The 24,483-nt window shown below is 46.8% G+C and overlaps 3 protein-coding genes across 5 annotated transcripts in view; 1 reads left to right on the forward strand and 2 right to left on the reverse strand.

Moving 5' to 3' along the window:
- Positions 1-24,483, reverse strand: part of LOC100357610 (protein PBDC1) — a 453,980-nt gene that overhangs the window by 71,721 nt on the left and 357,776 nt on the right. The gene's annotated exons all lie outside the window — the stretch shown is intronic.
- Positions 10,069-14,360, reverse strand: LOC103351909 (uncharacterized). The gene is made up of 3 exons (XM_008272940.4): positions 14,131-14,360; positions 13,591-13,939; positions 10,069-13,007 (listed from the first exon to the last, which is right to left on the reverse strand). The coding sequence occupies exons 1-3, from the start codon at positions 14,210-14,212 to the stop codon at positions 12,935-12,937; spliced, it is 504 nt and encodes a 167-aa protein (XP_008271162.1). The 5' UTR covers positions 14,213-14,360; the 3' UTR covers positions 10,069-12,934.
- On the forward strand, positions 19,444-23,643 carry LOC103351908 (rhox homeobox family member 2). The gene is made up of 4 exons (XM_008272938.5): positions 19,444-19,673; positions 19,865-20,213; positions 20,797-20,842; positions 23,147-23,643. Exons 1-4 carry the CDS (start codon positions 19,592-19,594, stop codon positions 23,489-23,491), a joined length of 822 nt encoding a protein of 273 aa, XP_008271160.1. The 5' UTR covers positions 19,444-19,591; the 3' UTR covers positions 23,492-23,643.

The following is a 24,483-nucleotide window of genomic DNA, read 5'->3' on the forward strand; positions in this document are numbered from 1 at the left end:
TCCTGCTGGTCTCAATACTGATTATCGGAGGCAGAGAGCACAGAATGGCTGAGCAATGGGCAGAGCTGCTGTTCATCCGAGGGCAAGTACTGTGTGCCTTACTCAGTGGTTGTGAGACCCTGAAAATGAACACTATTAACCTCATCATATGGTATGGCTGGATTCCCCTGTTCTGTTATTTAAGACAACATGGTAGGCCGGCACCGTGGCTCACTAGGCTAATCCTCCACCTAGCGGCGCCGGCACACCGGGTTCTAGTCCCGGTCCGGGCGCCGGATTCTGTCCCGGTTGCCCCTCTTCCAGGCCAGCTCTCTGCTGTGGTCCGGGAGTGCAGTGGGGGATGGCCCAAGTGCTTGGGCCCTGCACCCCATGGGAGACCAGGAGAAGCACCTGGCTCCCGCCTTTGGATCAGCGCGGTGCGCCGGCTGCAGCACACCAGCCGTGGCGGCCATTGGAGGGTGAACCAACAGAAAAAGGAAGACCTTTCTCTCTGTCTCTCTCTCTCACTGTCCACTCTGCCTGTCAAAAAAAAAAAAAAAAGACAACATGGTACAAAATATACACCTTAGAAAGAAAATAGATCTGGCTTTGTCCCTGTTCCAAAACAGAATTTTGGAGAGAACTCTTTTCTCCCACAAATATCAGCTCTTTGGAGCTAATACTTCAATTTCATTTTTTAGAAAATCTTTAAAGTAATAGTAGTGATACAAATAAAAGTGATACAAACCCCCATGAGGCTTCCGTGCTTCCCTGAGTCATTAATTTGTAATAGAGCCTTCAGGGGTTAGTCAACAATGAGGGTTTTTTTTTTTTTTTTCAATGAGAAACTTTACTTTTCTATTGAGTGGAAGCCAGGATCAAGAATTTCATGCTTCTTCAATCATTGCCTGATTTGAGAGAAAACACCCTAAGGCAGGTACACATTCCCCAACACTGATCTGCTAGGGTCCCTACTAGACCACCAGGGGTTCACAGTGGTTGGTGAACAGTGATTCTTTAGATCAAGAATGCTTGAGGTAAGTCCTGTGGAATGAAGGGATTCAGGCTAGACTCTCACCATACCCTTGAAATCTCTCTCAAGGAAGGTATGGAGCCTATTTTAAGAGTGGAATAGTGAGACTCCGAAATTTCACACTATGCCCCAATAGGTGAGGCAATCCCTACCAGCAGAGCAGCTGTTCCACTGCTTGGCCCTCGCTTGTGCCACCTGCCTCCAATCATTGCCACCAGGTCTTGCCTCAGCCAGGCACTCCCAGATTACTCATTTAAAAAACTTGGGTTGAAAGCACACTTAGTGGCTCCTTTTCACCAGTAGGGGAAGTTTGTGATTGGGTGAGCAGGCAAATACCCAGGTGTGCTAGTTTCCTTGGGTGTCTGGGAAACTGATAATGTGAGTGGCCCTATTGCACTGGGTTTTACCTACCCTGCCTGCTTCCAGCCACCAGTTCCCCTCCAAACCTCCTTCAGCCATGTCAGGGGAGTCTTCTCCATTTCACAGGCATGAGTAATGGAAGCCCTGATGGGCATGTGGGGTGCCTTCAGTTTGCAGTCATGATAGAATGGCTTCACTGCCTTCCCAAGCAGGCTCTGCCCTTGGGCAGGGCAGTGGCCCTAGGGAAAGTCTTCCTGGACAGCATGAATTGTGAATGGTTAAGGAGACACAGAGTCCTGGAGTAGTCCAGAGGCACTCCTCCTACTCTGGTTGAATGTCAAGGGTTGAGACACAGCCTGAGGTTCCTGGAAGCCAGGAGAGCCTGTTTCCAGATGCATGGGTGGACAGCCCATGTTTCTCCAGTGGCCGAAACTCAAACATGAGCGGGGGCCTGCGTGTCAGTTGGCAGGACATTTTTGCACCACTGAGTTTGTTGCTGTGTCTTGTAAGTCTCTGGATGGTGCCGGGACTATCTTTTCACAACAGAAAGTCAAGGGTGATTGGGACAGGCACCCATATTCGTTTCAGGGGCATAAAGAATACAGCCGGCAGTTGTGGTTCCAGGCAGGAATGGGTGATTCACGAGGCAATGTGGTGAAATCAGAGTTTCCTTGGCTGGGTAAGGCCTTGCTCTCTGCAGACCTCAGCTTCCTTTCGTGCAAAGGACTGGGGTTTCTTGGGGAATGCAGGATCTTGCCATTCCAAGAGAACCTGGCAACTGTCTCTGGACAAGCCTCGGGTAAGCGTGGGGATAGCCTAGATTTAGGTTCAGATTGGCCATGTTTCCACCTCTAGACCCATCCCTGGTTGCCCTATCCCCACCTCGGGGATTCTGAAGACCCCTTTCATTAAAAATATGTATGTTCTGAGGTCTGAAGATGTGTCCCATTTCCTCCAGTCTTCCCCACCCACAGCAGAATGAAAATGGAGACATGTGTGTAATGGGTTGAGAAATGTTTCCCTCCAAAACTCACACAGATGTTTCTACTCTGATGTCTTAATGTTAATGGTTGATTGATGGAAGGTGGAGACTTGACCGCATGATGGCCTCTGAGAGGTAAGGCTATTAGGAGGTCTTTGGACCAATGGGAGTGTGCCAATGGAGAGTGGCCCTTGTGAGAGGTTTGATTTTTTTAATTCAGTTTGGCCTAGGTTCTCTCTGCTTACTTCCTCATGATGTGGTTGTACCTCCACGCCTGCCATGACGAGCCTCCATCAGATGCCAGACTCAGGGACCTCCCAAACCTGCACCCTCCAACTGTAAGCTGAGATAAGCCTTCTCTTTTCCAAAGTTCCTCTCAGGTATGTTAGTGAAAGTAACAATACGCAGACGAATACAGGAAACAAGAGAAGGCTGAATATTTACATGAGGAAACCAAGTTATGGATCTGTTTAGGTTTTTTATGTCTTCATAGTTCAATTTAGGTAGGTTGTATGTGTCCAGGAATCTATCCATTTCTGATAGATTTCCCAGTTTGTTGGCATACACCTCTCTGTAGTAATTTCTGATTATCTTTTTATTTCCACACAAATCTTAATGAAATTATCCCAAACAGGCTACATTAAGACCCTTGCCTTTGTTCTGGCTCTCTTCTTCCTCTTCCTACCACCTTTACTCCCCTCTTCAGTTCTCTTGAATGCTCTCATTTGTCTCCTCTGAACCCTTAACCCCACCATCCTTCTGTGCACCCTGCTAGGCTTTTCTCTTGCCCTTCATTCCCTCAGCCCTCTACAGTCATATTAACTTTATGCCCCCTGCCTCCAGTGGACTCTCAAAGGTCTCAGAGTCCCCAAAAAAAACTACCTGAAGTGCAAGTGAAAAAAAAAAGCTTTTTGAAAATAGACTAAATATTTGTCTCCAAAACCCATCATTGGGAATCATTTAAGTATGTGGTAAATATCGCCTCAGTCTTGGGGCCAGCACTGTGGTATAGTGGGTAAAGCTGCTGCCTGCAGTACCTGCATCCCACATGGCTGCCAGTTCGAGTCCCGGCGGCTCCACTTCTGATCCAGCTCTCTGCCATGGCCTGGGAAACAGAAGATGGCCCCAGTCCTTAGGTCTCTGCACCCGTGTGGGAGACCTGGAGGAGGTTCCTGGCTCCTGGCTCCTAGCTTCAGATTGGCACAGCTCCATCCATTGTGACCAATTGTGGGGTGAACCCGCAGATGAAAGACTCCTCTTTCTTCTCTCTCTCTCTCTCTGCCTCTCCTTCTCTGTAACTCTGACCTCCAAATAATAAATAAATATTTTTTTAAAAATAATATCTCCTCAGTCTCCCCTAAATTGCAGTCCTCACCCCCCGTAATATTATATAACATAGTAAAAGAATCTCCAACAATCTTAAACATGCATTTCTTTCTTTAAAAGATTTATTTATTTCAAAGAATTACAGAGAGAAGGAGAGGCAGAGAGATCTTCCATCCGTGGGTTCACTCCCCAATTGGCTGCAACAGCCAGAGCTGCACTGATCTGGAGCCAGGAGCCAGGAGCCAGGAGCTTCTTACAGGTTTCCCACATGGGTGCAGGAGCCCAAGGACCGGGGCCATCTTTCATGCTTTCCCAGGCCGTAGCAGAGAGCTGGACTGGAAGTAGAGCAGCCGGGACTTGAACTGGTGCCCATATGGGATGCTGGCACTGCAGGCAGAAGCTTTACCTGCTACGCCACAGTACCAGCCCCAGATTTCTTTCTTTCTTTCTTCCTTATTCCTTCTTTCTTCCTTCCTTCTTGATTTATTTATTTATGTGAAAGAGTTAAAGAGAGAGGGCAAGACAGAAAGATCTTCAATCTACTGGTTCACTCCTCACATGTCCACAATGGCCAGGTTTGGGCAGTACCCAAGCCCAGAACCAGGAGTTTCTTCCGGGTCTCCCAGGGGGTGCAGGGGCCCTAACACTTGGTTCATCTTCTGCTACTTTCTCAGGTGCATTAGCAGGAGCTGTATTGGAAATGGAGCAGTTGGGACTCAAACCAGAGCCCATATGGGATGCCAGCACCATAGGTGGTGGCTTTCCCTGCTGTGCCATAGCAACAGCCACTGGAATATACATTTCTATATAGGGGATATTAACTAGTGAGCTTCACATTAACTGATATATGCCTAACATCTTAGAATGAAAGCTATAAGAGCTCTGTCTCTGCATGTCTGTAGGTTCATATATGAATGAATGTTATGTATATGTGATTTTTCCATTTCTAGGTGATAATAATTCAAATGTCAGGTGTTTTAAATTGGCTGAGATACATATACAAAGCTGAATTAAATGTGCGTATCTATATATATTTTCCTAAACACCCAGAAATATAAAGTAAACCCAAAGGTTTTTCAAATGCATGTGAGTTATGTAAATCTTTGGTAAACATGACATGTCAATATTGTAGGTCTAATAATCGCAGTACTGTCTTCTGAGTTGTCAGCGTGTAGGACCACATGTTTTTATTCTGCTTGGTTTATGTCTACAGGATGGTTAAGGTTGTAGAAACCATTAATATAACCTAAGGCACATGAACAGGTGAAGACTAAGCAAAATTAAAGTGTGTGACATCCTTTACCCCATGTGGATCAAGCACAGTAGTGAATAAAAAACCTTATTTAGAAAATGTTATGTTTCTACTTTTGTCCAATTGCCCAACATACACATACTACAAAAATGGTTACCAGGAAATTCTGCAAATGATGGCTAGGTTTGTCTAATATGTCTGCCTAGAATAAAAAGCTAGAACACTTCTAGGCCAGATAAACTATGGAAACACTAATTAACTGAATGTAACTCTCAAGTTTATATCTTCTGTTCAGTATTATGTTTCTATATGGTATAGAGAAACTAAATATGTTTGGGTGTCTTAATAATCATGACAATATGTCACGTGAGGAAGCACACCTCTCTAGAAATTTTGAAATTGTGCATTTACAAATGGGGCATTCTGCTAGCAAATGCCATAGATTGAATGTCTCCCTCAAATGCATCTGTTGTTCTCCTAAGCCCATTCTGATGGCCTCAGGTGGTGGGCTCATGGCACAGTAAAGTGGTTACTCTGTCTGTTTCTGTTCTGTAAAGCCTTAATTTCCAAAAATATCATTATCACAACCTGATTGTTTCCTTACTTGAGAACATGAAATGGGAAAAATTTTATTTGAAGTCACAAAGATTAAGAATTATATAATCAGTTAGATGTGCAGAGTCCACCCTGAAATATTTACAATGATGTAGTTGGTCTGTTGAGTGATGTGAGAAATGAGAGGCCATGAGTATTCAGTAACAGCAACAGCAAATGTAAACCCAGAGAAACACAAAGGAACATCTGACTAAACAGTTTCCCAATTGTGACCACTGAGCTTTATTTTCAATTATTGAAACTGTAATTTCTGAAGTGCTTATTTTATAATACTCAATTAGGAATGTGCTTATCTTTCATGTTCATGTGATGCTGTTTCCCTTTGCTAGTTGTAGTGTGGTGGTTGCAGTGCTGAAATATACCATAAAAGTGTCTACAACAGCTTTTCTGTGCCTAGAACTACACATTGCACTATGAGACTAGGATCCAGACCTCTCCTATCAGTACCTTCTTTGTTCTGTTTGCCATATTAAGAATGTCTGGCTCCTTCTACATGAAAACACCTGGAGATATCAACCCTATTAAATTTGTCTTTTATCTCTGGTGAAGAATGACCCACAACAGCAAATGCTGGGCCAGGCTAAAGCCAGGAGGCTGAATCTGCATGTGGAACTCAAACATTGAGGTCACGACCCAAGTACTTTTGCAATCACATGCTGCCCTCTATGATCTGTATCTGCGGGAACAGGAATCGGTAGCCAGAGCTGTGACTGGGACCCACGTACTCTGATACAACACATGGAAATCTTAACTGGTGTCTTAACATGGGGTGGGCATTTGTCCTATTGATTATGTCTTAATAGAATAATTTACATCAATATATAATATTCTTCTTTCTTTGAATCCTGTAGTGTTTTTGTGGTTTTTTTTTTTTTCGGTCTCAGGCTTATATTACCTGATGTTACATAGTCCCACCACCTGGATTTTGCTCTATGATATAAATAAATATGTCCTTTTCCATACTTCAGTTTCAATCTATTTGTGTATTTGAATCTGAAGTTATTTTCTGTAGATAGCATAGTTTTGTTTAATTGTAAAAAATTCATTCTGGGCTGGCACCGTGGCTCATTAGGCTAATCCTCCGCCTGCGGCGCCAGCACCCTGGGTTCTAGTCCCAGTTGGGGTGCCAGATTCTGTCCCACCGGTTGCTCCTCTTCCAGTCCAGCTCTCTGCTGTAGCCCGGGAGGACAGTGGAGGATGGCCCAGGTCCTTGGGCCCTGCACCCGCATGGGAGACCAGGAGGAAGCACCTGGCTCCTGGCTTCTGATTGGCGCAGCACACTGGCCGTAGTGGCCACTTGGGGGATGAACCAACAGAAAAAGAAGACCTTTCTCTCTGTCTCTCTCTCTCACTGTCTAACTCTGCCTGTCAAAAAAAAATCCATTCTGGGGGCCAGTGCTGTGGCATAATGGGTAAAGCCGGCACCCCATAAGAGTGCTGGTTCGGGTCCCAACTGTTCTACTTCCAATCCACCAATCCAGCTCCCTGCTAATGCACCTGGGAAAGCACTGGAAGATGACCCAAGTACTTGAGCCCCTGAACCCACGTGGGAGACCTGGATGAAGCTCTTGGATCCTGGTTTTTGATGGGCCCAGCTCTGGTCATTGTGGCCATTTGGAGGGAGTGAACTAGCAGATGGAAGATTGCTCTCTTTCTGACTGCCTGCCTCTCCCCTCTCCCCTCAAATAAATAATCTTTTTAAAAATCCATTCTGATAATATTAGCATTTTCATTTGGGAATAAAATCTAAGTGTGGGGAGCAACCCGGACTAGACTAAGTTACTGGAATTAAGACTTATTCTATGCATCTGCTCTCCCACAATATGGCGCTGGGAGAGGAGAAAACAGCTTCTACGCAGCTGCCTCTTGCCAACTTGAGTGATGACCTCCAGGAGCTGATCCTGCTCCTGATTGGAGGAAAGCAGCATACTCGGTGTGTGGGCAGCCGAGTTGGGATTGGTGGAAGAGGACTATAAAGGAGGAGAGAGACAACATGCACCAGGAACATCTAAGGGGAACATCTATCTGAAGGAACACCTGTGCAGCCCCCGAGAGAGCCGGCCGGCGGTGTGCCGCTCCCCTGCGGAAGTGGGGAAAGTGGCCAGGGGGAACTGCCCTTCCACGGAGGTGGAAGGGACGGTAGCCAACCCGGGAAGAACCAGCAGCAAACCCGGGGAGGGCCGAGCAGACAAAAGAACAGCACAGGGTCCTGTGTCGTTCCTCCACGAAGACGGGGAGCGACACTAAGTATTAAAACTTATTATATTACTTTTGATCTTTTTCTTTTCTGTTATGTCTTGTACTATTTTGTCCCTAATTTCTAGCGTCACCTCCTTATTTTTCAATTTTGTTGTGAATGGTTTTGATTCCCTTGGCACTTTGTTATTGGTACATATTTTGGAACTTTACATACATATTGGTGATGCCCTTCCTAGCACAATTAGTAAAGGAGACAAAAAAAAGAGCATTACATATTTTAAAAAATTGTCAAGATATAACATGGAGTGGTAATTTGTCCTAATAGTTTAGAGTAAATAAGGATATTTTCCCCAAATATGTACACAACATAATGTTAAAGGTGTTAACACTGGGATTACATGTGACATCGTAAACTTATAGCCATTTAGTTTACGTTGACAACATTTGAAATAGCATATAAAAGTTCTCCTATATGCCTCAGTCCAGTCATTTTTTCCCTTGTATCATACAAAATCTTTACATGTTGAGTGTGCCAAAATGCCTGTTGATACCTATTTTATATATTTTCCTTTTAAATGTTAGAGAAAAGGTGGACTCATGGTCTGTCATTTGGGGCAACAGTTATTTCACCCTTTTGGATGTCCACATCCCATATGGGAGTGCCTGGGATTGAGTGTGGGCTCCAGTCCTGATTTTACCTTTTTCCTGATGTGCACTCTGAGAGGCAGCAGGTGAAGGCTCCTGTGGGTGGATCTCTGCTGACCAGATTGAGTTCATGGCTCCATAGGATTTGAGGAGAGAATCAGCAGGTGGGAGTTCTCTGTGTCCATCTGTCTCTGCCTCATTCTTTGTTTTCAAATAAAAAATGAATATATGGATTTCATAGTAGTACTAAAACCCAGAAATACAATAATAACTGTTTTTATATTTGCCATGTGGTTACCCTTTTGTGGCCAGTGGATGGCATGAGGACCTGATACAATTCCTTCTCCTACACCTCAGTGGAATCAGAAACTCTCGACAACCTGGGAATGTACATCCCAAGCTCATTCCACCACAATTGTGCACTAACTTCCCATGCAGGACCTCTGTCCTCAATGAGTTTTATTATGAGAGTTAACTGTAAAACTAGTTCTTAGTTTGTATATGTGTGTGTGCGCGCAAACGCACGGAAATTGTTGAAATCTTTATTTAGTATAGAGTTGGTCTTCTGTGTATGAAATTAATTGAAAATGAATCTTCCCGGCGCCACGGCTCACTAGCCTAATCCTCCGCCTTGCGGCGCCGGCACACCGGGTTCTAGTCCCGGTCGGGGCGCCGGATTCTGTAACAGTTGCCCCTCTTCCAGGCCAGCTCTCTGCTGTGGCCAGGGAGTGCAGTGGAGGATGGCCCAAGTGCTTGGGCCCTGCACCCTATGAGAGACCAGGATAAGTACCTGGCTCCTGCCATCAGATCAGCGCGGTGCTGCCTATCAAAAAAAAAAAAAAGAAAGAAAGAAAGAAAGAAAAAAAAATGAATCTTAAAATGGAGAATGGGACTGGGAATGGGAGAGGGAGGAGGAGGAGGGTTGGGAGTGTGGGTGGGAGGGCGGGTATGGTGGGAAGAATTACTATTTTCCTAAAGTGGTACTCAGGAAATTTGTATCCTTTATATAAAAGGTTTATTTGGGGGAAAAAAAGAAATTATGGGATATGTACACCGTGGAATACTACACGGCGGTTAAAAATGAAATCTGATTGTTTGCAACAAAATGATTCAAACTGGAAAATATCATACTTGGTGAAATAACCTAGTCCCAAAAGGACAAATACCATATGTTCTCCCTGACCTGTGATAGCTAATAGAGCACCTAAAAGGCAATCTACAGGAGTGAAATTGACACTGAGAAACAGTGACCTTGAACAGCCCTTGTCTCAACTGTTGAGGAAGTTTTTTTTTCACACTATTTGTTGAACTCTTTACTTAACACAGTTAATCATATGTGTATAAAGTTAATTTAAAATAGATCTTAGTAAAAAACATAAGAATGAGAATAGGAGAGGGAGGTGGAAGAGGAGTGGGAGAGTGGATGTGAGCTTGGGTATGTGGGAATAATCATCATGTTCCTAAAGCTGTAATTTAAGTGTATGAAGTTTGCATTATTTAAATAATTTTTTTCTGGGGGAAAATTGCAGGATATATACACCATGGAATATCACTCAGCAGTTAAAAAATGAAATCCTTTTTTTATTTAATAAATGTAAATTTACGAAGTACAACTTTTGGATTATAGCAACTTTTCCCCCATAACCTCCCTCCCACCCACAGCCATCCCATCTCCCACTCCCTCTCCCATCCCACTCTGCATCAGGATTCATTTTCAATTATCTTTATATACAGAAGATCAACTTAGTATATACTAAGCAAAGATGAAATCCTGTCTTTTGCAACATATGGAAGTAACTCAAAACCATTATACTTAGTGAAATAAGCCAGTCCAAAAACAGGTATCATGTGTTTTCCCTGATCTGGGGTAACTAATCGAGTATCTAAAATGTAATGTATTGGAGTGAAATAGACATTTTGAGATTTAATGATTGTTTACAGCCTTTGTCTCTTCTGTTGAGGAACACTGTTTTCGTTCTACATGCTATTTTTGAACTCTTTTACTTAGTGTAAGGTTAACCTCACTATCATTAAGCTAACTTAAAATAGATCTCTGTAAAAAATTAAGAGTGGGAATGAGAGAGGGAGGAATGAGAGAGAGCATGTGCGAGAGGGAGGGGAGGGTGGGAAATATCACTACATTCCTAAATTTGTATATATGAAATACATGAAACTTGTATGACTTAAATAAAAAAATTTTAAAATAACAAAATATGATCTGACAAAGAAGACCTGGTCATGGAGGGAGCTCACAGGGTTTGTGGCTTGACTAGCAGGCAAAGGAGTATTGTTGATACATTGGATACCACAATGGTATTTTAGCCTGTAGAGTTAAGGAAAATGTAGCCAAACTGGGTCCAAATTTCCCAAAACTCACTACCACCAGATCTGCAGCTCCTTTCAAACACTGCGTGCATACCTGCATGCACTGTGGAACAGAGCTAATAAACTCATCATGGATTTTGTACTTAGCTTTGGAAAATATTTCTTAGTAGAATGTATGGTTTTCTATGGTCTTAAAGAAATCATTTGATCCCATGACCTAATTGTACAAATGAGTCTCCCCTGCCAAAGCAAATGAAACAGTATTTAAAACTAACACAGGTAATATGGTTTGACTGGAAAGCCAAGACACCGTGGCAAAAAAATGTTCTACTTGAAGGATCTCTGTGAGAGAGACCCCAGGAGAAAGAAGTGGCCATCAAAGGGAGGAGAGAACTTCCACTTTGCTTATAGCCCTGTCTAAACACTGAAGGAGTCTGTGGATTCAAAAGGCTTCAATAGCCTTGGCAGCTCATGTCAAGAGCCTCTGGTGGTCAGTGACATCATACATAAGGGTGTTAATTGTTAAAATAACAATTGGAATCACTGTACACTAACTTCCCATGCAGGACCTCTGTCCTCAGGGAGTTGTATTATTAGAGTTAACTGTAGGGGCCAGCACCATGGCTCACTTGGCTAATCCTCCACCTGCAGCACCAGCACTCTGGGTTCTAGTCACGGTTGGGGCGCCGGATTCTGTCCCGCCGGTTGCTCCTCTTCCAGTCCAGCTCTCTGCTGTGGCCCGGGAAGGCAGTGGAGGATGGCTGAGGTCCTTGGGCCCTGCACCCGCATGGGAGACCAGGAGGAAGCACCTGGCTCCTGGCTTCGGACTGGCATAGCTCCAGCTGTAGCGGCTGTTTGGGGGATGAACCAATGGAAGGCAGACCTTTCTCTCTGTCTCCCTCTCTAACTTTATCTGTCAAATAAATAAATTTTTAAAAATTTTTAAAGAGTTAACTGTAAAACTAGTTCTTTGTGTGTATGTGTATGTGTGTGTGTACGTGCAAATTGTTGAAATCTTTACTTAGTATAGAGTTGGTCTTCTGTGTATAAAGTTAACTGAAAATAAATCTTAATGGAGAATGGGACTGGGAATGAGAGAGGGAGGAGAAAGAGAGGTGGGAACGGGGGTGGGATTGAGGCTGATAGGAAGAATCACTATATTCCTAAAGTTATATTTATGAAATTTGTATTCCTTAAAAAATTAATTATTTAACAAAAAAGAATATGGTTTGAGTTTACAGCCTCTACCCCCTATCCAAAGAAATTTCACATAAACTATTGCTTTAAAATAGTGCCACCAAAAACCAAAACAACCACTCCCTGACAGCCCACTTATTTAAAATAGTATCCCCAAGGAAAAAATCTTTGGATATTAGAAATTCCTCAAGAGATTATTCACTCATAAAGTTCAGTTGGTGCCATGTCATTAGGATAAATATTTGAGTACATTAATTTTTTTTACCTTTCTTAGGTCAGTGAAACTATTCAAAATTGCTTGTTTATTCCAATTTTTAGGCAAATTTCAAGTTTCTAAAAGTCACTCCCACCCACCACCTTAATGAAAATACTGCAGTAATATTTTCATGCTAACATATCACAGTGTTGCAGAAATGTAAAATTTAGGGCTGCCACTTTCAACACCAATTTAAAGCAAACTAGGAACAACATCAGAGACCAAATACTTGGATTTTAACCTATCTCCTCCATCAATCTCAGAGTTAGTTACTCTTCCAGTGTGTTCTGTTTGTGTGAATGAAATGCCTGAACATTAATAAATTTACTTATTTAGCTAAAAGCTTATACCTAGTTTAAAAATCTGAAATGACTACATACAGTTAAACCATCTCATAATCTAGCTCCACAGTGTGTAAATATGGATACTTCACAGCAAAGAATAAACCCCAACATGATTCACACCAAAAGTTCTCTAAAAGATAGCATTGTTAGAAGAAGTTGAATTTTATTTATATAAATTTGTACAAAGAAAAGAACCAGCTTTGTTTTAACTTTTTTCCATTAGGAAAACAGGTTACTTCCACCACCAAGAAAACTCCACCAGCTGAGGTTTACTCATCCCACTTCTCAGCTTCCAAAGCCCCGAAGTGCAAAACTCATTCCCCAAACACGGGATAGTGAACAAAAACACAGCAACTTGAGAATGTCTGGGAAGGACAAAGGTGTCACCGTCCTGGAGCAGGTTTTACACTGGCATCTTGGCCTAATCTCTCTTTTCAGGTTTACTGACCTGCACTCTGGCCTCGGTCACATTCAGGTTTATTGCAAGATTCTTTCTGAGAGGAGAAAAGCCACAAATGTTCACTCAGTGTCTGCAGTTGTGGACGAAACGCAACACACAGCTTGTTTGGAGACCCCTATGCTCCCAGCGCCCCAGCCCACTTTTCTGCAATGCCCAGCTACAAATCTGCTTTGGGGATGGCTTGGCTTTGTGTGAAGAGTTTAACTAGCGTTCAAAACACTCCGGATTCAACACGAATAATTTATAACGCAGTAATTTACAAATCAAGCCGAGCAAGAGATCTCTAGCTAACCAAATTATCAAGAATGTCAATAAAGGCAAGGCAGGACCCCCTGCGGCTCACGCTCCCACCCTGGGGTCAAACCTGATGCCCATCAAATGTTATTTACAAAAGCAGGAGTTTCCCGACTCGACAGACTTAGACGACGCGCGAAAAGGCTGACCTTGACGCCCCCGCCCCCGACCCCCGGAGCTCACCGGCGGCCACGCTCCAGCAGCCTGGACCCCCGCCCCCGCCCCCACCCCCACCCCCACCCCCAGGGGGCCTCTGACTTCGGAGGGGAGGGAAGGAGCCTAGGGGAGCCCGGGGCGACCCCTTCGGCAAGCAAGCCGGTTACCGTGCGAAAACGTCGGGGTACTGGGTGCGCTGGAAGACGCTCTCCAGTTCCTGCAGCTGCAAGCGGCTGAACGTGCTGCGGCAGACTCGATACTGCGCGTCGTCGGGCTGCCGCCCCTCGGCGTCCTCCTGAGCCGGCTCCTCCCGCGGCTGCCGCCCAGGCTCCCGGTCGCCCTCGCCGCTCTGCAGGTTCGCGTCGTCGTCGCCGCCGTCCACCGGGCCAGGGGCTCCCGCGCCCACGGTCCCTTCTTCTTCTCCACCGGCCGCTGCCTGCTCCGCTTTGGCCTCGGTTTTCTCCTTAGCGTCTCCTCCGGCGGCGCCGACCGCCGCGATCACGGTCGGCGTCGCATCTGTACGGGGACAAAGCCAAAGAAAGGTCAGGGCGTTCTCGCTTGGGGTGTAGGGGGAGGCAGGGGACTGCCGCGGTCTGCGAGCGGCGCCCGCCGCCGCGCGGCAGCGCCCGCTCCACTCGCTTCTCTCAGGGAAGAGCTGGTTTCCCGGGGTTCCCTCAAGCCCTGTGCCTGTCGAGGGAGGCACTGACCGTCTACTTCTTCCTGCAGCCCCTCCACTCCCAGGCTGCGGGAGCCCATGTCTTCGTCGCTGCGCTCCTGGGGAGCGGCCATTCTCTCGGCGCTGTCGACGAAGTTCTGGGCCGGCGTTCTCTTTCTGGCACCTTCTTTCGTCACAGAGCATCAGCCTGACTGACGTCTAACGGCCCGCACGTTGGCCGTTAGACGGCCGCTCTAAGTGTCGCGCGGTGTGCGCTGGGTTGGATTTGCAGGAGGCGCACGCGACTAGGGCGTGGCCAAAGGCTAGGGGGCGTGTCTGCTACGGGGGGGGGGGCGCTCGCTGTAGGGGGCGTGGCTGTGCGGATAACCGGGCGCTAAAGCTTACCCTTTAACCCTTTACCGGGCGGGGGTGGGGACTTGCCCTAAGGAGATGCGCTGGCTGTGCCAGTTGGTTTGGGGCAGGGGGTGGGGCGGAGGGAGACATCGGGCTTGCGCCCCAGAGCTTCTGGAGAAAGTTCTGGAGAACTTTCTCAGGCGAGAGACGCCAGGGGCTGGAGAACGCGCGGAGGCATCGGCAGCTCCAGTACCCTGAAGTGAAGGCTTTGCCCCTCGAAACGTGGCCGTTCAACACTACTCTCTCCTCTGCAGCTGGTAGCCAGTGCAAAAGTCTCTTGGTGCTGTTCCGCTCCCCTCCAAAGTCCGGCAGTCAGGCTAGTGAGTGAGATGACATGATTGGGTAGGCGACTGCTTGCTAGATTTTTACAACCACGTACTGATAGTTGAGAGAGCTATGCTCTCCGGGGCTTGGGGGGCAGGGGTCTACAGAGGAGAGCTTGGGGTTGGGTTTGCGCAGCACCTGGGTGCTCGGGCGCAAGCTGCAAGAAACCCACCATGCCCCTTGCAGAAGCTCCAGGCACTCCACGTGGAAGTACAAGTGTAGGCTTGTGCCCAGTTTCCTGCATCCAAGAATGTCTGCGCTTCACGTGGCCCCTCCTTTAGCTTTGGAGGCCACTGCGGAGCATGCAACAATCTGCTACATTAAGCTCAGTTCCCAAAGCCCCTGCTGCCAATCGCTCTACAAAAGAGCAGATTCCCTGTGCTGGGCTAGTGCTGTAGAATGGAGTTAATTCCTGCCTTCTCCTCCTCCTTCTCCCTCCCTCCCTCCCTCCCTCCCTCCTCCTAGCCCTCCCTCCTCCTTTCCTTCTCACACCCTTTGTCTAGAACTATCCTCCTATTTACCGGTTGTTCCCCACTGATAAATAGCAAGCCAAAAACAGGGCACACTGAAGGCTCAGTGTTTGTACATTCAAGGAGTGTTTGCCACAGGATGCCTTAGGACCCTGAATACTGAGATAGCTCCTAATAAAGCACCTTGTGCTTAGCAATGTGCCTTATTTATCTCACTTTTTACTTTCATAAGCACCATTGTCACCAGGCCCACTTAAATAATAAACCATCTTCATGTTCTCCTCAGAGTACAATGGACCCTACTCACCTCATTTTTTTTTTTTTGAAAGGCAGAGTGGACAGTGAGAGAGAGAGAGACAGAGAGAAAGGTCTTCCTTTGCCGTTGGTTCACCCTCCAATGGCCGCTGAGGCCAGCGCACTGCGGCCGCCGCACCACGCTGATCCGAAGCCAGGAGCCAGGTGCCTCTCTTGGTCTCCCATGTAGGTGCAGGGCTCAAGCACTTGGGCCATCTTCCACTGCCTTCCCGGGCCATAGCAGAGAGCTGGCCTGGAAGAGGGGCAACCGGGACAGAATCCGGTGCCCCGACTAGGACTAGAACTTGGTGTGCAGCCGCTGCAGGCAGAGGATTGGCCTAGTGAGCCATGGCGCCGGCCAATACCTCATTTTCGAAACTTGAGTCATTCCTGTGCCTTTTTGGTTAATGTTGTCAATCTGGGCATTAGAAAAGCTAACATTTACTTAAAATTTTTAGTTAAATCGATTCACTTCTTGAAAAATTACACATCGAATTGAGGCTCATATAAGCTAGTGATCCTGAGCATTTTTTCATATTTCTGTTGTCCATTTGGATTTCCTCTTTTGAAAAATGTCCGTTTAAGTCCTTTGCCCATTTCTCACTGGGATATTTGTTTCATTGTTTGGAATTTCTTGATCTCTTTATATATTCTGGTTATTAATCCTTTATCAGTTGCATAGTTCACAAATAATTTCTCCCATTCTGTCAGTTACCTTTACACTTTCTTGAGTGTTTCTTTTGCAGTACAGAAACTTCTCAATTTGATGTAATACCACTTGTTAATTTGGCTTTCATTGTCTATGCCTCTGGGGTCTTTTCCAAGAACAATTTTCCTATGCCAAAGTCTTGCAAGGTTTCCCCAATGTTCTCTAATAATATTATGGTATCATAATTTGATATTCTTGTGATAAAAATTTATTTATTTATTTTTATTTGAAAGGCAGAGAGACACACACAGAGGTCTTCCATCTGCTGATTCACCTCCCAGATGCCAGCAACAGCGAGGGCTGAGCTAGAAAATAAAAGGCCCAGACACTCAGATATGGAACATAGACATTTCTGACTCCCAGGCTAAATGGCCACTCATCATCCCCTTGTTTTTAGCATCCTGTTTTCTATTTGTATTGAATGTATCACCATGTATACCTTGGTTAATAATGTCCAAGCTTTCATAGATATCTGTGGCACTAATCTGCTAGTCAAACAAGTAAAGAGAATTTTGAGTTGAAAATATACTCTTATTTCTGGTCAGCTCTAGTTAACTAATTAAAGAAATACAATAAAAGCATATGGCATAATAGCAAACATTATTGAGCATGTCCTCTGTGTCAGGGATAGTGCTCAGAGGATAGTTTCAAATCTCAGCTCTGCACGTTTCCCAAGTGCGAGTCTTTGGGCAGGTTACCTAATGTCTCATAAGTGATGCAATATCACCACCTGTACACTTAGAATAACAGCACATCTATGTCTATAGACTTGTTAAGAGAATTAAGTGTGCTAATATAAACAAATCACTTGGCTCCTTGCCTAGAACATAGTAAGAACAAGCTACATGTGAAATATCTCAGTTAACATCATAACAACGCTATTAGGGAGATGCTCGGATTGCCCCATTTTACAGATGAGGAAACATGTGCAGAGAGAAAAAAAGTAACTCAATGGCTCAGCCAACTAGTAATCCACCAGCAAAGCCATTATGCAGACGCCAGCAGCAGGGCTCCACGGTCCCTGCCCTCCTAAATCCAGGACATCAAACCCTATTTGTGGGTGCCAGCGATGTGGCATAGCAGGTAGAGCCGCTGCCTGCAGTGCTGGCATCCCATATGGGCACGGGTTTGAGACCTGGCTGCTCCACTTCCAAACTAGCTCTCTGCTATGTCCTGGGAAAGCAGCAGAAAATGGCCCAGGTCCGTGGGCCCCTGACCCATGTGGGAGACCCAGAGGAAGCTCCTGACTCCTGGATCCTGGCTTCGGATCAGCACAGCTCTGGCCATTGTGGCCAACTGGGGAGTGAACCAGCGAATGGAGGACACCTCTCTCTTTCCCTGCCTCTCCTTCTCTCTTGTGTAACTCTGACTTTCAAATAAATAAATAAATCTTTTAAAAAAATCTTATTTGTGCCTATTTTTGCTTATATGAGCCTCAATTCGATGTGTAATTTTTCAAGAAGTGAATCGATTTAACTAAAAATTTTAAGTAAATGTTAGCTTTTCTAATGCCCAGATTGACAACATTAACCAAAAAGGCACAGGAATGACTCAAGTTTCGAAAATGAGGTATTGGCCGGCGCCATGGCTCACTAGGCCAATCCTCTGCCTGCAGCGGCTGCACACCAAGTTCTAGTCCTGGTCGGGGCACCGGATTCTGTCCCGGTTGCCCCTCTTCCAGGCCAGCTCTCTGCTATGGCCCGGGAAGGCAGTGGAAGATGGCCCAAGTGCTTGAGCCCTGCACCTACATGGGAGACCAAGAGAGGCACCTGGCTCCTGGCTTCGGATCAGCGTGGTGCGGCGGCCGCAGTGCGCTGGCCTCAGCGGCCATTGGAGGGTGAACCAACGGCAAAGGAAGACCTTTCTCTCTGTCTCTCTCTCTCTCACTGTCCACTCTGCCTTTCAAAAAAAAAAAAAAATGAGGTGAGTAGGGTCCATTGTACTCTGAGGAGAACATGAAGATGGTTTATTATTTAAATGGGCCTGGTGACAATGGTGCTTATGAAAGTAAAAAGTGAGATAAATAAGGCACATTGCTAAGCACAAGGTGCTTTATTAGGAGCTATCTCAGTATTCAGGGTCCTAAGGCATCCTGTGGCAAACACTCCTTGAATGTACAAACACTGAGCCTTCAGTGTGCCCTGTTTTTGGCTTGCTATTTATCAGTGGGGAACAACCGGTAAATAGGAGGATAGTTCTAGACAAAGGGTGTGAGAAGGAAAGGAGGAGGGAGGGCTAGGAGGAGGGAGGGAGGGAGGGAGGGAGGGAGAAGGAGGAGGAGAAGGCAGGAATTAACTCCATTCTACAGCACTAGCCCAGCACAGGGAATCTGCTCTTTTGTAGAGCGATTGGCAGCAGGGGCTTTGGGAACTGAGCTTAATGTAGCAGATTGTTGCATGCTCCGCAGTGGCCTCCAAAGCTAAAGGAGGGGCCACGTGAAGCGCAGACATTCTTGGATGCAGGAAACTGGGCACAAGCCTACACTTGTACTTCCACGTGGAGTGCCTGGAGCTTCTGCAAGGGGCATGGTGGGTTTCTTGCAGCTTGCGCCCGAGCACCCAGGTGCTGCGCAAACCCAACCCCAAGCTCTCCTCTGTAGACCCCTGCCCCCCAAGCCCCGGAGAGCATAGTTCTCTCAACTATCAGTACGTGGTTGTAAAAATCTAGCAAGCAGTCGCCTACCCAATCATGTCATCTCACTCACTAGCCTGACTGCCGGACTTTGGAGGGGAGCGGAACAGCACCAAGAGACTTTTGCACTGGCTACCAGCTGCGGAGGAGAGAGTAGTGTTGAACGGCCACGTTTCGAGGGGCAAAGCCTTCACTTCAGGGTACTGGAGCTGCCGATGCCTCCGCGCGTTCTCCAGCCCCTGGCGTCTCTCGCCTGAGAAAGTTCTCCAGAACTTTCTCCAGAAGCTCTGGGGCGCAAGCCCGATGTCTCCCTCCGCCCCACCCCCTGCCCCAAACCAACTGGCACAGCCAGCGCATCTCCTTAGGGCAAGTCCCCACCCCCGCCCGGTAAAGGGTTAAAGGGTAAGCTTTAGCGCCCGGTTATCCGCACAGCCACGCCCCCTACAGCGAGCGCCCCCCCCCGTAGCAGACACGCCCCCTAGCCTTTGGCCACGCCCTAGTCGCGTGCGCCTCCTGCAAATCCAACCCAGCGCACACCGCGCGACACTTAGAGCGGCCGTCTAACGGCCAACGTGCGGGCCGTTAGACGTCAGTCAGGCTGATGCTCTGTGACGAAAGAAGGTGCCAGAAAGAGAACGCCGGCCCAGAACTTCGTCGACAGCGCCGAGAGAATGGCCGCTCCCCAGGAGCGCAGCGACGAAGACATGGGCTCCCGCAGCCTGGGAGTGGAGGGGCTGCAGGAAGAAGTAGACGGTCAGTGCCTCCCTCGACAGGCACAGGGCTTGAGGGAACCCCGGGAAACCAGCTCTTCCCTGAGAGAAGCGAGTGGAGCGGGCGCTGCCGCGCGGCGGCGGGCGCCGCTCGCAGACCGCGGCAGTCCCCTGCCTCCCCCTACACCCCAAGCGAGAACGCCCTGACCTTTCTTTGGCTTTGTCCCCGTACAGATGCGACGCCGACCGTGATCGCGGCGGTCGGCGCCGCCGGAGGAGACGCTAAGGAGAAAACCGAGGCCAAAGCGGAGCAGGCAGCGGCCGGTGGAGAAGAAGAAGGGACCGTGGGCGCGGGAGCCCCTGGCCCGGTGGACGGCGGCGACGACGACGCGAACCTGCAGAGCGGCGAGGGCGACCGGGAGCCTGGGCGGCAGCCGCGGGAGGAGCCGGCTCAGGAGGACGCCGAGGGGCGGCAGCCCGACGACGCGCAGTATCGAGTCTGCCGCAGCACGTTCAGCCGCTTGCAGCTGCAGGAACTGGAGAGCGTCTTCCAGCGCACCCAGTACCCCGACGTTTTCGCACGGTAACCGGCTTGCTTGCCGAAGGGGTCGCCCCGGGCTCCCCTAGGCTCCTTCCCTCCCCTCCGAAGTCAGAGGCCCCCTGGGGGTGGGGGTGGGGGTGGGGGCGGGGGCGGGGGTCCAGGCTGCTGGAGCGTGGCCGCCGGTGAGCTCCGGGGGTCGGGGGCGGGGGCGTCAAGGTCAGCCTTTTCGCGCGTCGTCTAAGTCTGTCGAGTCGGGAAACTCCTGCTTTTGTAAATAACATTTGATGGGCATCAGGTTTGACCCCAGGGTGGGAGCGTGAGCCGCAGGGGGTCCTGCCTTGCCTTTATTGACATTCTTGATAATTTGGTTAGCTAGAGATCTCTTGCTCGGCTTGATTTGTAAATTACTGCGTTATAAATTATTCGTGTTGAATCCGGAGTGTTTTGAACGCTAGTTAAACTCTTCACACAAAGCCAAGCCATCCCCAAAGCAGATTTGTAGCTGGGCATTGCAGAAAAGTGGGCTGGGGCGCTGGGAGCATAGGGGTCTCCAAACAAGCTGTGTGTTGCGTTTCGTCCACAACTGCAGACACTGAGTGAACATTTGTGGCTTTTCTCCTCTCAGAAAGAATCTTGCAATAAACCTGAATGTGACCGAGGCCAGAGTGCAGGTCAGTAAACCTGAAAAGAGAGATTAGGCCAAGATGCCAGTGTAAAACCTGCTCCAGGACGGTGACACCTTTGTCCTTCCCAGACATTCTCAAGTTGCTGTGTTTTTGTTCACTTTCCCGTGTTTGGGGAATGAGTTTTGCACTTCGGGGCTTTGGAAGCTGAGAAGTGGGATGAGTAAACCTCAGCTGGTGGAGTTTTCTTGGTGGTGGAAGTAACCTGTTTTCCTAATGGAAAAAAAATTAAAACAAAGCTGGTTCTTTTCTTTGTACAAATTTATATAAATAAAATTCAGCTCCTTCTAACAATGCCATCTTTTAGAGAACACTTTAGTGTGAAGTCGAGTTGGCTTCAATCTTACCTGTTAAGTATGTATATTAATGCATCAAGGAGCCAGATTATGAGTGGGTTTAACTATATAAAATTATTTATAATACTTAAACTGTGTTTAAGCTGTTAGCTAAATGAATGAGTTTATAATTGTTCAGACATTGGGATAAGGAAATAAATAATTCATACAAACAAAACACACTGTAAGAGTAACTAACTCTGAGACTGATGGGGGAGATAGCTTAAAAGTCCAACTACCTGGTTCCTATTGTTCCTAGTTTGCATTAAATCGGTGTTGAAAGTGGACCTAAATTTAAATTTCTGTAACACTGTGATATGTTAGCCTGAAAATATTACTGCAGTACTTGCATCAAGATGGGAGTAAGGACAACTTTTGCAAACTTGAAATTTGCCTAAAAATTGGAACAAACTAGAGCAATTTTACATAGAGCTTCACTGACCTAAGAAGGGGAGAAAAGGTTAAAGAAATGAATGCCCTCAAATATTTATCTTAAAATGTGGCACAAATTAACTTTATGAGTGAATAATCTCTTGAGGAATTTCTAATATCCAAGGATTTTTTCCTTGGGGGTACTATTTTAAATAAGTGGGTTGTGGTGGGGGGTTTTGGGGCTTTGGTGGCACTATATTAAGAGATGAGTTCTGTAAAATTTCTGGTTGGGGAGCAGATCCTCTCAAACCAGATTCTTACCTGTGTTAACTTGATATACTTTGCCATTTGCTCAAGCACGGGTGACTGATTTGTACCACTAGCTCATGGGATCAAAAGATTACCACTTGAAACCATCGAAAACCATAAATCCTGTTAAGGGAGCATTTTCCAAAATTAAGTGCAAAATCCAGGATTTTATTAGTTTATTAGCTCTGTTCTACAGGCATGTGTGTGTGTGCAGTGTTGGAAAGGAGCTGCAGATCTGGTGGTAGTGAATTTCGGTGAATTTAGACCCAGTTTGGCTAAATTTTCCTTAATTCTACAGCCTAAAATATCAAGACAGTATCCAGGGTATCAACAAACTCCTTTGCCAGCTAGTGAAGTCACAAACTCTGAGCCCCACCCCCCATGAAATTCTTCCTTATCAGACCATGTTTTTAATCTGAAGAGGTTTCAGAGGGTAAACGGCCCCTTAGATCTTCCTTGAGGAAACCTGTTTAAAAATCTAACTTGCCCATATAGATTACTTCAGACTGAAAATGGGCTTTTTAAATAAGGGCTGTTCACCCTCATTATGTCTTTTTTCAAAAAAAGATTTATTGAATTTTTTGAAAGTCAAGGTTACAGAAAGGCAAAGAAAGAAAGAGAGAGGTCTTCCATTTGCTGGTTCACTCCCCAGTTGGCCACAGTGGCCAGAACTGCGCCAATCCGGAGCCAGGAGCTTCCTCCGGGTCTCCCATGCGGGTGCAGGGGCCCAAGAACTCGGACCATCTTCTGCTTTCCCAGGCCATAGCAGAGAGCTGGATGGGAAGTGGAGCAGCCAGGTCTCGAACTGGCGCCCATATGGGATGCCAGCACTGCAGGCGGCGGCTTTACCCGCTAAGCCACAATGCCTGCCCCTCATTATATCATTAAATAGGGCCCACCTTATACCATGCTCAGCTTCCCTCAGGAGGATGTGGCAGAGGCAGCTGGACATCTGATAGCCTACTACCAGTATATCAATATTTTCTCATTCTATTACCAGGCATATCATTAATAGCAGGCACTGAATAGCACTCATCAGCTAGACTGGCATCCAAGAGCTGGAAAAACAAATCATTAAAGACTACTAAAGATGGGAAGAGAAAGACAAAGCACTAAGCCTAGTCTGAATCTGAACTGAAGGGAATAAGGAAATAGCCTCTCCCAGTGGAGTTTAAAATCTTAATGGCATAGAGTGTTGTATGTTGTAGAGTTTTTTTCTGTTATGACATTTACTGTTTGATATACTAAACCTACCCTTTTTTTCCTCTGATTGAAGGTTTGGTTTAAGAATAGGAGAGTCAAGTGGAGGAGACATCAGAGGGCATCAATGTTAAGAAATGTGCCCCCCGTCACTCTGGGCATAATCTTGAATAGGCCCCATAATGCCATCTTTGCTCAGGAGCCCGATTGGAGATGGGTTCTTCTGGAGCCACCGTCACTGTCACCCAAGCTGTCTATGCCACCCATGCCTCCACCGCCCATGCCACCACCACCCATGCCTCCACCACCCATGCCTCCACCACCCATGCCTCCTCCACCTTCACATTCCTTTGGCATGGCCTCGGTTGGCCTGGAGTGGGCCCCTGTCATTAGTGGCCATTTTGTAGTCCCCTTTTTGTAAGGAATGGCCTTCGTAAGAGTTTATCTGAAATGTTTTTCTGCCAGATTCAAACTGTGCATAGCATGTCAAGAGCAGTTCACCAAATGCCTCTTAGTGCCCTGTTTTTCCTGATAGGGCTTGTTTTTGTGATTTTCAATAAACTTGAATTCTCAGTATATTTGCTTTTGTGCATCGAATGGGGTTAATAGCACATGGATGGGAACTTCTGAGGGAATTTCATTCAAACAGAATGGTGAAGAGGCCTTTCTTCCTGAGGGACATCCCTAAATCACCATCACTAGGCCTGCACACATCACAGAAATTTTCCAAATATCCCTGGTATGTTTACACTGGCCCACACTCCCTCTGCGTTCTATCAGTCCATTTTCACCCTGGCCCTTTGGGACTATATACTGATATGTGTGCAAGATGGCATTCACTGAGCTCCTAGTGAGAAAATTGTGTTTCCAGAACCTTGTCCATGCTAGTACAAATGTTGAGGCCCAACACTAGACTCTTAAGGGAAACCCTAAAAGGCTACTCACAGGGTTTTATGGGAAGATGGCAGCCAAACCTTCATCTAGTATGCACCGACTGCTTCTCACTGCTCTCCAATTTTTGTGGAGGACATAGCCACTCTGGCCCAGAGAAACTGTTGCCTCAAAAGAAATGTGTCACACCAAGTGGAGCCACTACTTGGGACACCTGTATCCCATATCAGAGGGTCAGCTGATTCCTGGCTCCTCTGCTTCTGATCCAGCTCCCTGGTAATGCACCTGGGAAACAGCAGATCATGACCCAAGGACTGAGATCCTGGTGCTTACATGGGAGGCCCAGATGGAGTTCTTGGCTCCTGGCTTCAGCCTAGCCCAGCCAAGTTGTTGCTGGCATTTGGGGAATGAACCAGTGGATGGAATGTGTGTGTGTGTGTGTGTGTGTGTGTGTGTATATATATCCCTCTCTTTCTTCCCCCCTCCTTCTTCCTCCCCTCCCTTTCAAATAAATAAACATAA

This window comes from Oryctolagus cuniculus, chromosome X (assembly GCF_051225735.1).
Source record: "Oryctolagus cuniculus isolate XC-2025 breed Fujian yellow rabbit chromosome X, ASM5122573v1, whole genome shotgun sequence".
NCBI classification, from domain to species: Eukaryota; Metazoa; Chordata; class Mammalia; order Lagomorpha; family Leporidae; genus Oryctolagus; species Oryctolagus cuniculus.

Bases quoted from the DNA above. Each gene is read 5' to 3' on its own strand.
- LOC103351909 (XM_008272940.4), bottom strand. From the start codon at position 14,212: ATGGCCGCTCCCCAGGAGCGCAGCGACGAAGACATGGGCTCCCGCAGC. The intron at 13,940-14,130 runs GTCAGTGCCTCC...GTCCCCGTACAG, and splicing joins GCTGCAGGAAGAAGTAGACG to ATGCGACGCCGACCGTGATC. The intron at 13,008-13,590 runs GTAACCGGCTTG...TTCTCCTCTCAG, and splicing joins TACCCCGACGTTTTCGCACG to AAAGAATCTTGCAATAAACC.
- LOC103351908 (XM_008272938.5), top strand. From the start codon at position 19,592: ATGGCCGCTCCCCAGGAGCGCAGCGACGAAGACATGGGCTCCCGCAGC. The intron at 20,214-20,796 runs GTAACCGGCTTG...TTCTCCTCTCAG, and splicing joins TACCCCGACGTTTTCGCACG to AAAGAATCTTGCAATAAACC. The intron at 20,843-23,146 runs GTCAGTAAACCT...CTCTGATTGAAG, and splicing joins TGACCGAGGCCAGAGTGCAG to GTTTGGTTTAAGAATAGGAG.